This window comes from Dicentrarchus labrax, unplaced genomic scaffold, assembly GCF_905237075.1.
Source record: "Dicentrarchus labrax unplaced genomic scaffold, dlabrax2021, whole genome shotgun sequence".
Taxonomy (NCBI): Eukaryota; Metazoa; Chordata; class Actinopteri; family Moronidae; genus Dicentrarchus; species Dicentrarchus labrax.
In genome coordinates this window covers 13,445,253-13,458,915 of record NW_026136713.1, presented here as the reverse complement: position 1 = coordinate 13,458,915, position 13,663 = coordinate 13,445,253, and the positions used below count along the sequence as shown (strand labels likewise).

Sequence of the window (13,663 nt, the reverse complement as noted above, 5' to 3'; positions counted from 1 at the left end):
AATCAAACCTTTGGTATTGCCCCGCCCTTGTCTTTTTTTTGCCACAGTAAGGCAGGTGATGCAAGCATGATGTTGGGTATCGAGATTAAGCCCTTGATTTTTGCCCCATTTGTTTGTTATGGACAGATTGGATTTTTGCACATCATGTGTACATTTGGTGAAAAATCTGTATGTCTAGAGCGAAGCTGTTTAGGACCTTAGCACATGTTTAGGGCATATGGACCTGCTATTTGGCAGGAAAACTGAGATGACACACCAAGTTGCCATATCCTTCCACTTATTTGTCTTGAATGTTTGCACAATGAATGCTTTGCTGTGGGACCTGTGTTTGGGTTTTTAACCCAGCTGAGGCTGGCAGACCAGGGTTCTTTCCAGATGTTTAAGGGTTTGTAGTTAAGCTCCTTCCTCTTTGCCAGTGGGCACTTCTTTCAGAAAGGAGCCTCACGCTGGCCTTAATCACAGAACAGGAAGCGTTGCCATGGCACCACTTTGACACACAGGTGTTTCTCATTCAAGCCCAGGGCGAGCTGTTGCAACCGGAGCCAAATTGCCTTCAGTTTTCAGCTTGACTGTGTGTATACGTGTGCGCATGTGTATGTTTGTCTTCCCTCAAGCAAGCCCACATGCGTCAGTGTATGTAGCCCTAAGTCCGTTAAAAATTGCTGACAAGTGCCGATCCCTTTGTCTGGCAAGTCTCTGCATGCATACACAGTGGCTTGGTCTCCAAGCTGTTGTGCAAGACTAGCCTCACTGAAAATGTGACAAGTCTATTCTTTACTGAGCGCAACTAATGCTATTTACAGAGCATCACCGTAGAAGCACAGTACGGTCCCAGCAGTATCTCTGCCACTGCGCTGTAACTAATGCATGTGTGACAGAGCTGGCCATCAATCCCTAAACATGATCCGGAAGATTTTCATTGTTCTTGTGAATGTGTCTGTTTTAAGGTGTCAAGGTCCGATATATGAAACCACTGTTCAGAGACACCCCTCTATTTCTCTGTAATTCCTCCCAAAGAGAACTGTTACCTCTGTGATAAAAAGGCTTCAATGAAGGATGGCCGAGTACACTGCACAAACCACAAAGTCCTTGTAAGCTGTCTTACATACTACTGCTCTCACAAGTGGCTGTACTATTATTGTGGGTAATAGCAATCCCCTTGTCTACAGTGAATGTATTGCATGCATTACCAATGAAAATCAAACATTTGTATTCAAGTTAAAGGGCAAGTAGAATCAGAACACAAGCCGAACTCCCACTCTCTCACTCTTTAGCTGATGCACCTCTTATCCACATATTCTCATTCAGTCCAGAGAGCTGCTGTGTTTTCTGGTGTCTCTGTCTAACCCCCTCCATCTCTCAGTCTGTTCATCCCAACATTACCATGCTGTCTCAGTTGGCAGTCTGTCTATCGTGGGCTAATTCCCTCCTCCCTCCACCATATTTGAGCCGCCCTCCTGCTTGTTATAACCCTCCAGACACGCTCTTAAATTCTAATTCAAATAAGTTTTATTAGAACAATATAAGAAGAATAAAGGATTTCTCACATTGCCAAAGAAATGTAAGTAACACATGTAATGGAATAGTAATATATACATTTACAATAAAAAGGAAGTGGAACAGCCAATAAAAACAGTCAACTGAGACGAGGAGATAAGCAAAATTAAATATGTAGCAAGGAATATAATGCAGTTTTTTATATTGTATATCTCTTTCTGTCCACTGGCTGTCTCCCTCTTAGCCCTTCTGTCTGTTTGTCTCTTCCTGTGTCTTTCTATCTGTCCCTTTGTGTGTTTGGCTGGCTGTCTGAGCAACAGTCAACCCCCTGGCATACCCCAAAGTGCATTCAAATTCTATGCAACACTCCCTCCAGCAACATGAGTGTGCAGGCCAAGTTGCTGTGATTTACATCGGTCCACAATCAAGACTCAATTTTACAGAGGCTGTTATTGCACTGTAAAAGGAAGCTTTCAATCACCTACCTGCTGTTGTTAGATAAAGGTGGGCATGTAAATAGAGGAAGTGTGGCTGTGTAGGAGCTAAATCTCCTAGGTGGAACATGGCAGTGGTGCCAAGGTACTGTGCCCAGTGTTAGGCAGAGAGAGGCAGCCGTCCCCACTCCACCTCTAGAGTGTCTCGCGCCACTGCTGCCTCGGCCCTCTCCCACTGATGAAAAATAGATGTGTGTGTGTGTGTGTGTGTGTGTGTGTGTGTGTGTGTGTGTGTGTGATTTGGCACTTTGAGACTCTAGCTCCAATCAGGAGGAATGCCTCCCAGCGTGAGAGTGCACACACTCAAACATGTACACCCACATCCATTAAATCAGTGAAGCATGCACACACGCACGCACTTGTACACACACACAATTGCTTGCTTCCAAGATCTAGAAGCAAGCACCGAAGAAGACAACACACATACCCCCAACCCCAGAGATGCTCTCTATCGTTGCTGTGCCAGTGAGCAGAGCTGAGCTCCACCTGCCTGGGTATTACCATTAATTCCATTGCACAGGCCTGACTGGATCCCCATCCAGCAAAGCCCTCAGCTCAGCTCAGGCAGGCTGGAGACTGGTGAATCGACAGTGGGGCAATTCACACACCATTCTCTCCATTCTGCCACTATCCTATTCTCTCTGATGAGGCAGGGATGAGGAATCATGCCCCTTGAAGCCCATTTATGCAGAGATATTTGGAATGCAGCTGCTCATGCTTCTTTCCAAGATAAGCATTGCTGCTAATGGCTGACCCACAAGGGCATCATTTGAGCCATTTCAAAGGATGGGGAGGACAGACTGTTAGTGTCATCTATTTTTTTTCTCTTTGTCCTTTACTCTTCAGTGGCACAAAATAATTGGCAAGGCAAAAACATGTTAAAACACTTTAAAAATCTAGAGAATAGAACAAGAATAGAGACAGGCTTTGAATTAGTTCACTGAGGCACTTTGCATATGCCTTATTTCTGTTTGTGCTGTGTACACGTCTGCAATGTGTGTATTGAAATGCTGTCGTCAGCCCTTCAGTGGATTTGTACAGTATAACGTCAGATTTTGGGGCTCGCACCAAGAACAACAGGCTTCCCCAAAAGACTAAAGGGTTAGTCTCCGTTCACTCGAGGAGCAAACCGCTGTCTGTGAGTCTTAGGGATGACAGCACCTCTACAGTTTACGCCTCTCATCTCGATCCAGGCCAGCTGTAGGGGGCTTTGGCTAATAGCCTTGTAGACTTCTCGCTGTGTCTTCCCTTTTATTTTACTCAGCCAGCGTCTATCCCCGTCTCTCTTTATTCTCTATCCTCAAACACACTGCTCTCTGTCTGCCCTGTTGCCAACATCACATTTAACACACAAACACACCAGCCAGGGAGCAAGAAGTCACCTTCACACAAAGGTCATTCTTCTCATTACATTTACTGTAGCGATGTCAAGATTCATATTCAGAGGCACACACTCTCACGTACATCTTCTTTTCATATACCCAATGCCATGTTCAGATTTACTTTATATACATAAGTCATATCTTAGTTGCTCTCAGAAATGTCAAGTACTGTGGAGAACACAATGGAGTCACACACTCCAACTATAAGGTACTCTTTTCCTGCCCATCCCATCACTCCTCAAGATGCGCAGGCTCTGAAGGTCCACTTGCTTAAAATAGCAACAGCTATGCAACAGCTTTTTTTCATGGTCCTCCTTCCACTGTCTTCTGTGAGTCCAAAATAGACAATTTGTTACTGGGTTCCTTCATTTTTTCCCCCTCCAAGGCCTAGTCTCACACAGTGCTACTTCATTTGATTCAGTATAAAGGGAATATTAAGCGGACATTCAGTGACATTCAGAATACTGTCAGTGACTTGTACAGCGGCACAAGCTGCTGTATAATTCGGTGTAATTACACTGCCTGTTTTGCAAGGAGCTCCCCAGTTAAACTAAATGCCGTTCTTAAACGTGAACATGGCCTGTAATGGACTTGTCATGAGTGAAGCGTGAAGCTTGGCCTGACAAGAGCACTACAGTAGGGTGCATGTCATGTCCTGCCACATCAGGACATTGTCACCCGTTTCCCCCCACCTCAGACCTCACTGATAGCCGTTGACAGGCACCATGTTTCACCAAGTGTTGACACAGTGAATGCCACGACACTTATCTCCACTCGCCTTTGTCCTGTCCCACTCCGTAGTGTCAAGGCCGCTTCTGGGGGCGCTTAACGTCAGATATATGACTGACTGTTTTCAATGAAGTGGCAAAAGACAAAAAGGTGGAGGTACAGGGGATGGTTTTACTTGGAGCAGCAACACTTAGAGGCTCAGCTCAGGCCTGTGGTTTGCCTCCCACTGACACTCCAATCAGTCCAAGGCCACTGTGATGCACCTATGAAAGGTTGTGCTCCTCGGGTTCAGTCCCCAGATTTTTACTTTTTAGCTGAACTGAAGTGCAGTGAACTGAAGACCTTTGATTTATTTATTCATTCTTTGGCAATATTTAATTTGTATTCTTTACTGTGATACAATTATTTGCTGTTTGTATAATGTGCAGGGAGTATATGCCACTGTATAATAAATGCTGCATGATCCCACTTGTGTGATTGAGAGAAATGTGAGAAAATATTGTGTTATATAAATTATTTTCTCTTCAGCTCACTCTTCATTGCACATCGGCTTCCATCTACATTTCTCTCACGCACATTTTTTTGTTCATCTCCAAAACATACATTTTATTTCTCTTTCTTTTTTTTATATTCAACTCATTGTGCATGGATTTTTATTGAAAATATACCAGTCTGTGCATTAATGAAACTTTCTCTGTTTCCTTTCTAGCACAGAGCTACTGTGCTGCAGTTTTGATGCTATGATTATGTGTGTGTTGATGCAGTGATGTGTTTGCCTTGGAGAAGTAGTGAATCAGGAAGCAGCTTTTTCAAGGTAGCCACTTAGTCACCTGTTTCGCCAGATTAGACCGTCCACAGCAGCCGAAAAAACTCTGATCTGATTGGTTAAGAAGAGCTACTCCCCTCATTACCTCCACATCATGCCGTGCTGCGGCCCAGATGTGGATGTATCTAGACAGGATTATTATTTCTCGCTGTGAACCAAAAGTCCAAGTGGGATCTGTTGCATGTATATTTTCCTCTGACACAAATCGCTGTGTCAGTGAGAACTGTATATCACATCTGTGTGACACCTCCCACATCAGATCAAGTCAATAAATAGATTAGAACAAGTGGAGCGTCAATGTCTTCTATCGCTCTCTCAAAGGGATTTAACTGTTGTCATGGAGACCCGATGTGAATCAACAAAAGAGGTGACTGATAACATTGACATGACTAATCTCTTTTTTCTTATTTCTGCCCCCTGTTCCTTCTTCGTCTTTGCCATTCTCTTTGTATCTGTGGCCCATTTGTTTGAGTAGCTTGTGTAGGATATCGTTTTGCTGTTTTTCTCCCTCTCTCCCCCTCTTTTTCCCTCTCTGACTGTATCTTTCATGCTTTCTCACCCCATGCATCCCCTCCTCCTCTTGTCTAAGATAAGTGTGTGCATAGAGAAGTGTCAGCTATAAATCACATTTCACTGTGTAGCCTTCTCAGATACCAGCAAGATAAAGAAAGCCATAAATAAGGCCACATCATATACAAGTTATTGCTTTGCTTTTAAACCTAACAGGGCCATGAATAACCAAGGGAATGAAAGAAAAAACCTGTGAATCAAGGCTTCGCTCTGCTATAGGGGTTGCAGAAAAATCGTGTCCCTACAAAATGCATTTAAGTAGTTGTCCTTGGTGTTGAGCATGCTAATGTGATGGGGTGCATAACGACGAGCAGTGCCTGCAGATGGATGCAGATTGGGCTGTGCAGGATGTGGTCTGCGATTAGCTGTTCTTGAGGATTTTGAATTTTGGCTCTCAGTCACCATAGCAACCAGAATACAATACCACCCTTTTAAATCTGAACCCATTGCTTTCTTTCTTTCTTTTTTCTTTCTTTTTTTTATGTTTTTATTCTTGTCTTTCCTTTCTTATTTTCTCCCTTTCTTTCTGTCTTTCTATCTTCCTTCCTTCCGGTCTGTCTTTGTGTTTCTCTCTTTCTCTCTCGCTCGCTCTCTCTCTCTGTCTTCCTCACTCTTTGCCCTCCCACCTCCTCTCATTCTCACCACTCTCAGGGCTTCGGGGGGGGGGGAGAGAAGCAGGGAGTTGGACAGAGATTGAGGGAAGGCGGGAGAGAAACAGGGAGAGACAGGGGAGGGTCTGTGAGTGAAAGCGATACAAAGTGAGGGAGGGGAAGGCGAGAAGCTACACAGAACGCGGGGGGAGCAGGAGTGAAAATGAGAGAGAGTTTCTTGTCTTGTCTCCCAGCTCTAGCTAGCCAGCCAGTAATTCAGTCTATTCCTCAGACAGAGGCTTTTTTCTTCCCTCTACCTCTGGATGTGCTTTATCTGGCTGGAGTGTCGCTCCAGCTGGGTATCAAGCCCCGATTCGGGAATAGAATAAACAACATTTTACCAAAACTGAAGCACAAATTTAACTGCCTGCAATGCCAAGCAAGACCGTGCAAATAAATTGTTGCACAGAGATAGGCCTGGGTAAAAAGGAGCTGCATGGTAGCATTGTGTAATTAGCCGATGCGTTTTCCCTATCGCTGTCAAGCCAGATTAGCCTTCTCCCTGGTTAGGAGATGTGTCAGAGTACCTCTCTCTTTATTCTCCCTAATGGCTTCCTGCATGTCTATATTGGGAAGTGGGTCTGCCTCCTGGAAGGCAACGCAAAACCAAATACAACCCTAATAGTTTGGTTTATATGATAAATATTTTCTTTGGTAAATGACAAGGCGCATTTTCAGCTGAGATGGCCAATTACTGTAATAGAGTTGAACTCAGCATAATGAGTGGACATTAATTTGTTTCTCATAGAGCAGATATGATAGAATATTGCCTCCATTTCCATTAGTAGGCCAGCAGACTGTATCCTTACAGCTGGTATCTGAGAGGTGACCGTCAGCTTGTCTGTTTGTGGCCACCATGTGCTATATCTGTTGTATCTGAATCTGAGCTGACCCCTTGATTGGAGTGGGTGGACCACAATGTGAATGTGTTAATGATGGCCACTCTTGCAGACATACGAGATACTGGGGCCAAGCCTGTGATGGTCTACATCCACGGAGGATCCTACATGGAGGGGACGGGCAACATGATCGATGGGAGCGTCCTGGCCAGCTACGGAAATGTCATCGTTATCACTCTCAACTACCGTGTCGGAGTCCTCGGTAAGCATCTTTTCCCTTTTTTTTTTTTTAACTTCACCTCCTTCTTCAAGGACATTTTTCTGGGCCATCTTTGTAGGGCAGCTAGGTGTAATGAGCACCGCTGATTGCCACATACACTCCAAATATGGCCGAGGGAAAAAGCACAGCACTGTAAATACACAGACCGGTTCCCGTGCTTCTTGTTGATGTGGTGCTCGTGTATCAAAATCACAGTAATTGAGTGTGCTGAATGTGGGTTTGTTGTTGTGACTGGGGTTTAGAATAAATTAAGAAATTATTGTAATGAGGTTGAAAAAAAATGATGAGATGGGCGTGATGCCGGAGAGATAGAGGAGAAGAGAAGAGTCTGTCGGAGAGAGCGAGGGGTTCTCTCTCTGAGTTGTGGATGGTTGTAGATTGACTCACACAGCTGAATCCTCTTTCAGACACTTGTGTGTGTGTGTGTGTGTGTGAGAGAGAGAGAGAGGGAGAGAGGCAATGGAGAGGCAGAGAAAGAGAGAGAGAGCAAAAGAGAGGGAGAGAGAGCTCCATGGAAACAGCTGCAGCAACACAAAATGGAGTTTGTTAGCACACTACCCAAGCTTTGTACCTTTTCCATCCATCTCTCTGACACAGCGGATTTGCCTCCTCTCACATTTTTTACATTTAGAGTGGTTCTATACTGGCTACAAACGCTTTGAATATAAAATAATTTATTTTTGCATTTGTTGAAAGTATTCCCTAAGATTTGGACTATTGTTGGCTCCTGTTCCTGCATAAAGAATAAGGCCACTATGGTACATCCTTTGGTCAACAAAGCCAAAACCAACCGTTCATAAATGTGTCCCTCAAAGTCTGTATGTGACTCACACACAGCAACAAGCCTGTTGGTTCTTACTAAAAAAGTTAAATCTTTAAAAAACAGTTATGTAGTTCAGTTTTTAAGTTCCAATACAGTCATTTTCTGAAACAGATGGACACTATAGTTCACACACAAAAAGAAGTTTCTATTGCTTTTGTTGGGGACAGACACACACAGATATAAGTGAATATTTGCTACCGCTAGTGGTAATTATGGAATAATGGTAAAAGCGAAAATGTAGTGCAACACCAGCAGAGAAGAGTCATAAAGTCAGCAAACTGACTCTGCAGGCTACTATCTGCAAAGCAATATCTATCTAAAGTTTTCTAACACCTGCTTGTATTAGCTATAAGCCACTTATTTGTAAAATAATGAATTTCTTCTTTCAAAAGTTACATAGTTTTGCTTCAGTACACATTTGTTGTGCTAGTGAATATTTACAGCAGCAGGACAGTGTATGCAGCATTGACTCAAGTAAACAATCTGATTCTCATAACTAGACGTGGCTTAATTTGAACAGGTTTTAAAAGGCAAAAAGGTTAGGGACCACTGAGCTGCATCAGACTTTGGCTCCTTGTTAGTCCCATATTTGCTTTGGTCTTTTTTGGCATTTGTTGACAACAACAACAAAAAAAAAGAATATCACCAACCTTATCCTTAAAGGAATGGTCTGCCTCACCTTGCTGCTCAGAGAACTCCACGTCAAAAGCAGGAGGGTGACTGAGAAGCACTGCTGCTTTATCCTCTAGGACACTGAGATGACTGGTGTGGTTGAATCACACAGGCACAACTACATTCATCCAGACTCTCTTTTTGATGGAGATGAGAGCGCTACGGCCTATCGATTTTGTCATCAGGATCACTCACCTTAAATGCGCTGTGTTTTGCTCTGTCATTTTTGTGGAGTATCATTTTGAGCGTTGTAATCAGCCTTCAGGGTGGTAAGGTAGTTGGAGTACTGGCTGAGCATGCTACCTCGTGCTCCTGCCTCTGGTTTAAAGCTGAGCACGTAAGCCTAATACAGATTCATGATCATATTTCTTTATGGCACTTCAATTATGAGTCAGATGTTTCTCCCCTCGCTGCCACATTTCGCTAAATGTCATTCTACATGCATGCACACACACCCTCCAACACCACATACGAATACGTGTGCACGCTGGCACAAGCACGCAGTGAGCACAAACACTAAGACACGAGCAAAAGCAATCTACACATACAGATGCAGTTTGCCAACACGCAAAAACACACACTCTCAAAAACACGCACAGACATACATACACATACAGTCCACAAAGCAGCTCTCTTGGTGAGCTCCCCAGCAGCCATTCTGAGAAATGAGCAAAGAAGAAGTGATGCATGTAGTTGAGCGATAATGTCCATTGCTGTAGCATGGTCTGATAATCTCCCCATGGTACGGCTTTAAACTGTTATTACAGACACACTCGTATAAACCAAATAAAAACCAAGGCCAGAGAGAAATCAGACCATGATGGGCCAATTAACACTAAGCTGTCTGAACATTTTCAGCCATAAAGTGTGATTTGCAATACTCAGAACATGAGAAATCATAATTACATGTCTTTATTTTATTTCTGTTTGCAGTGGGTTCTTTTTTATTGAAAACGAGTGTTGCTACCAGTTTGTTCATTAATCTAGTCTAGACAGTTTTAAGTGGAGTAGACTAACTGTTTGTACTGGACACTGTACATTAGCCACAGCACACACAGTTGAAAGCTATACACTTGCAGTGTAATATTGTGGCATCTGACAGCTGGATGAGAGCAAATACTCCAATTTTTACTTCTTCTATGGCTTCAACTCAAGTACTGTGCAGCAGGACTCCCTTCATTTGAATAATAAAAAAAAAGACTTCAGTAATTTTGATTCTACGCAGGGTGAAGCAGTTTCTTGTTGAAATGCTGAATAAATAAATAAATAAATGAATATTAATGAAAAAATGAAAGCTCTTTTAATTAGGCTGCTTAAAGGGATGAGGGAATAATGGAGGCAGAGAGAATTAGACAAGATAATGAGTTTAAAGTGAAAGCAGACAAGGCAACTCAAACTGCGCATTCTGACACTAATATAGCTCTCCCACCATCCCTGTGCAATCTGAATATGGCATTAATAATGCAGTAAACACCTTTGAAATACACACAACAATCTGAATATTTAACTCCTTTCACAGAAATAATAGGGCTAAACTATTAGGCAACAACAGCGCTCACTAACAGATCTGTACTGAAAGCATTTTTAATGTGGAGAACACATTAAACATTTTCACCAGCAAATTTCAACAAATTGAACAGCACCGAACCTTAGTAAATGTCAGCAATTAATGTTTTATTTACCTACTGTATTAATTAAATTTGTGTTAAATCATTTTTGTGGTAATATTATTTCCAGCTTTACAGGGTTTTTCAAGATTTTACTTAAAAGGAGTGAAATTATTGTGCATATATAGTGCTGAGTGTGTTTGTGCAATATAGATGTAGCAGTTGTTTGGTGTTTTCCGAAGCACAGGCCACAGTAGATTTGGCTCTATATTTCAGTATGTTTTTATAATACGTGCATGGCCGCTGCAGATTCTACAGTAACTACAACACAAGTTGAAAATACACTTGCAGAGAGAAATAGAAATAGACAGAGGATAAAAAGAGAAAGTAGAAATACTATAAAAAGAGGTAACATGGAGAAGAGTTGTACAAATCCTATTCGGAGACTCTGATGTGTCGAGTCGCTGCCACTCCCGTTCCAATTAAAGAGGAGTCCACTAAGTTTCTAGTGCTGTTCTATCATCCCCCTGCAGCTCTTAGCCCTACGCAGCTGTAATGGTAATTATTGCTTCAAAGGATGGACCACAATTCTCCTGAGGCCCCATTTGGAAACTTTCATATCTCAACCTTTCACTATTTAGATGAATGAGAATTCATATCAGATTTAATCTTTAATTACTTATTGACCCACCGCAGTATGAGTATCACCAGATGAGATATGGAGAATAGAGTTTTACACAGTCCAGACTGTCCTGTTAGGACTCGTCACACTCTGCTCTGGTCAGGGACCTGAAGAGCAAGAGTTTGTTTACCAAAGAGAAACAGTGTTTGGATTTCTGCTCATTGATCCGTGTGTGTGTTAGAAAGAGACATTGTGTGTGTCTCAAAGTGTGTGACACGTGCATGTGGAGGGGTGGATGTGTGTGGTCCGTGCACGTGGTGCGCGTGCTTAGTTGCCGCGCCTCTCTAATGATGTGTAATGAGTCCCAGTCAGAGGGGAGTATCTTGTATCACTGCTCTTTACAAATATAATTACTCACTGGCTCTCCAGAGCATGTCAATTTCCCAGTCCATTGGGGGGGGGGGACTTAATTACTAGTTTCCAAATGCATTAAAAATTAACAAAGGCTGCATCTCTTGCCAAAACCCAAGGTGAGACTCTAAAAAGCTGCTCTAAAAAGGAGAATGGTCAAGTACAGTCTGTACTTGAGAAGTTTTCACCTCTGACAGGGTTTATTTGTGACCTTTGATGTCTATCTCCCATATCTCTTTGATCACAGCCATTTTATGGTGGGACCGTCGCCGCTATGGACTGTCACCTTAGTCTACCCAAGTTATTCAGGCCTTCAAAAGATTTCAGATCCAATCAAAATAACCTCAACCTACTGTATGAGTGTGCGTGAAAGCGGCGCTCTCAGCACTGAAGCATCAGCGCAGGTGATTTAGCATTGATTTGTTCAATTGCCAGAGTTATTTTGTGCGTGGTAAGTGACTCTGCTTCTTTCTGTTATGTTCCTCTCCTAAACTAAAGATGGTGACTGTTGGTAATTCAACCAAGGATTTGGGGAGCGGGGGATCTTTGTGGCTGTGTGTGAACAATATTGTAGAGCAACAGACAGTCCATCACACAAGTTTGTATAGTTGTTTTTCATACAGAAGTACTGCCGAGCTCCACTGAGAGCTGGACAGCACCCAGTGGGCTTGTGACTTTCTGACTCAGACACTGTACTCTGCTGGATGTTAGTTAAGTAGTAATGCAGGTCATCTAGGATGTCATCTGAAAACTTCCTTTCTGCGGTCTAAAACATCTGCTCTTGTCATTTCAAGTGCCTTATATCCTGATAAAGTCTAGATGCAATTGAATATACTTCCATTTACACTTAACCACAAGTATACACCTCCCCTTTGGCCAGATCACAAATCTGGTTGCAATCTGCCTTGGTTACATGCAAATCAAGGCTGGTCCTCCTGAAGTTCAGAGGGTTGTGGTAATGCTTAGGTACAAAAATGAACAGTTAGTTAGCTATCTAATAACCACTAACACAATCATATGGATATGGATGAAAGTTTGATTGTTTTTACAGGCTGTCAAAAATCACCCACACAGATCATTTAATGGTGATAAACACTACAAAAACACAGTGTACCTTCTGTATGCTCATCAGTGGTGGATAAAGTATTAAGATCTTTTACTTAAGTAAAAGTGGCCATACTGCAATTAAAGAAAACTGTTATAAGTAATACTTACCCTGCCTCCATGATTTTATTGTACCGTTTTTATAAAATGATGACTGTGAAAATGACTTTCTTTTACTACAAGTCCATGTGCAGGATATAATCTGTCTGGGTGCGTCTCATTTGTCACATCCGATGTCGGGGATCACAAAAATCACTCTGTGAGTTACTACGGAATAAAATTCGACATGACAACCTCCTGTGTGGCGAGGGTGAATCGACTTAAAATAAAGAGCCTCCCTCAGTAAGTGTTCCCAGTCTCAGTCATTTCGGTTATCATCTGATATATGAGCTTGGCGCCGAGCAGAGGAATTTTCAAACAGTAGGTGGAAGGAAAAGCGAAGGCAGAGTGAGTTCTCTTTGTCTTCTTTTATCAGGAGGGGAGCTGAGATGGATATTTACTTGTTTTCATTGCCATTTGGATGAATTCATCCAAATTAAGCAGAGAACAAAAACATTTATTCATCCTATTAATGTCAGGGAGTGAGGGATTGAAGTAATGGTTTTCATGCTCCAGTCTGCAGCAGCTTGTTGATGCTGCTCTCCTACAAATCACTGCCAGGAAATTAACTCTTAAGCCGCTCTTGCCAGAAACACTGCAACAAACGTCTGGCTCAGCAAGACAGGGCCAAGATGGGACCTATTGTTTCTTATTGCGCTGCTTGTCACTGTCCCCAAGAAGATGTTTCCTTTCTAGTTTAAAATTTTTGAAAAAGTATTGATTAAAACTGAGAGGGAATAATGCTGAGTAGGGCTGAGTCCCTAGCAATAACGGAGCAATTGATGTCCAACAGCACTTTCGCAGCAGGACCTAGAACTCTTCTTCATGTATGATGATTTTTAAATGTAGCATGACTCAAACTATTAAAGGTTCTGTGTCATTTACTTTTCTTGAAATTACTTTTGATTATATTGTTTCTGAAAAACTATTACATTATTTTCAATTATTATTCCTGTATTTATTCATTTCATTTGAAAAGTTTTCAGTCGTGGCGCTGAGCTTTGATTGGCAGACAGAGCAACCTCCACCACATCCAGAGAGTGTGTCATTTCAAATGC

The 13,663-nt window shown here is 42.4% G+C and overlaps 1 protein-coding gene across 3 annotated transcripts in view; it reads left to right on the top strand.

Moving 5' to 3' along the window:
• Positions 1-13,663, top strand: part of nlgn3a (neuroligin 3a) — a 118,440-nt gene that overhangs the window by 33,737 nt on the left and 71,040 nt on the right. For all 3 annotated transcript variants that reach the window (XM_051421184.1, XM_051421183.1, XM_051421181.1), the window contains one exon: positions 7,100-7,249. In XM_051421184.1, coding sequence (XP_051277144.1) covers positions 7,100-7,249 — 150 coding nt within the window. The remainder of the gene's footprint in view (positions 1-7,099; positions 7,250-13,663) is intronic.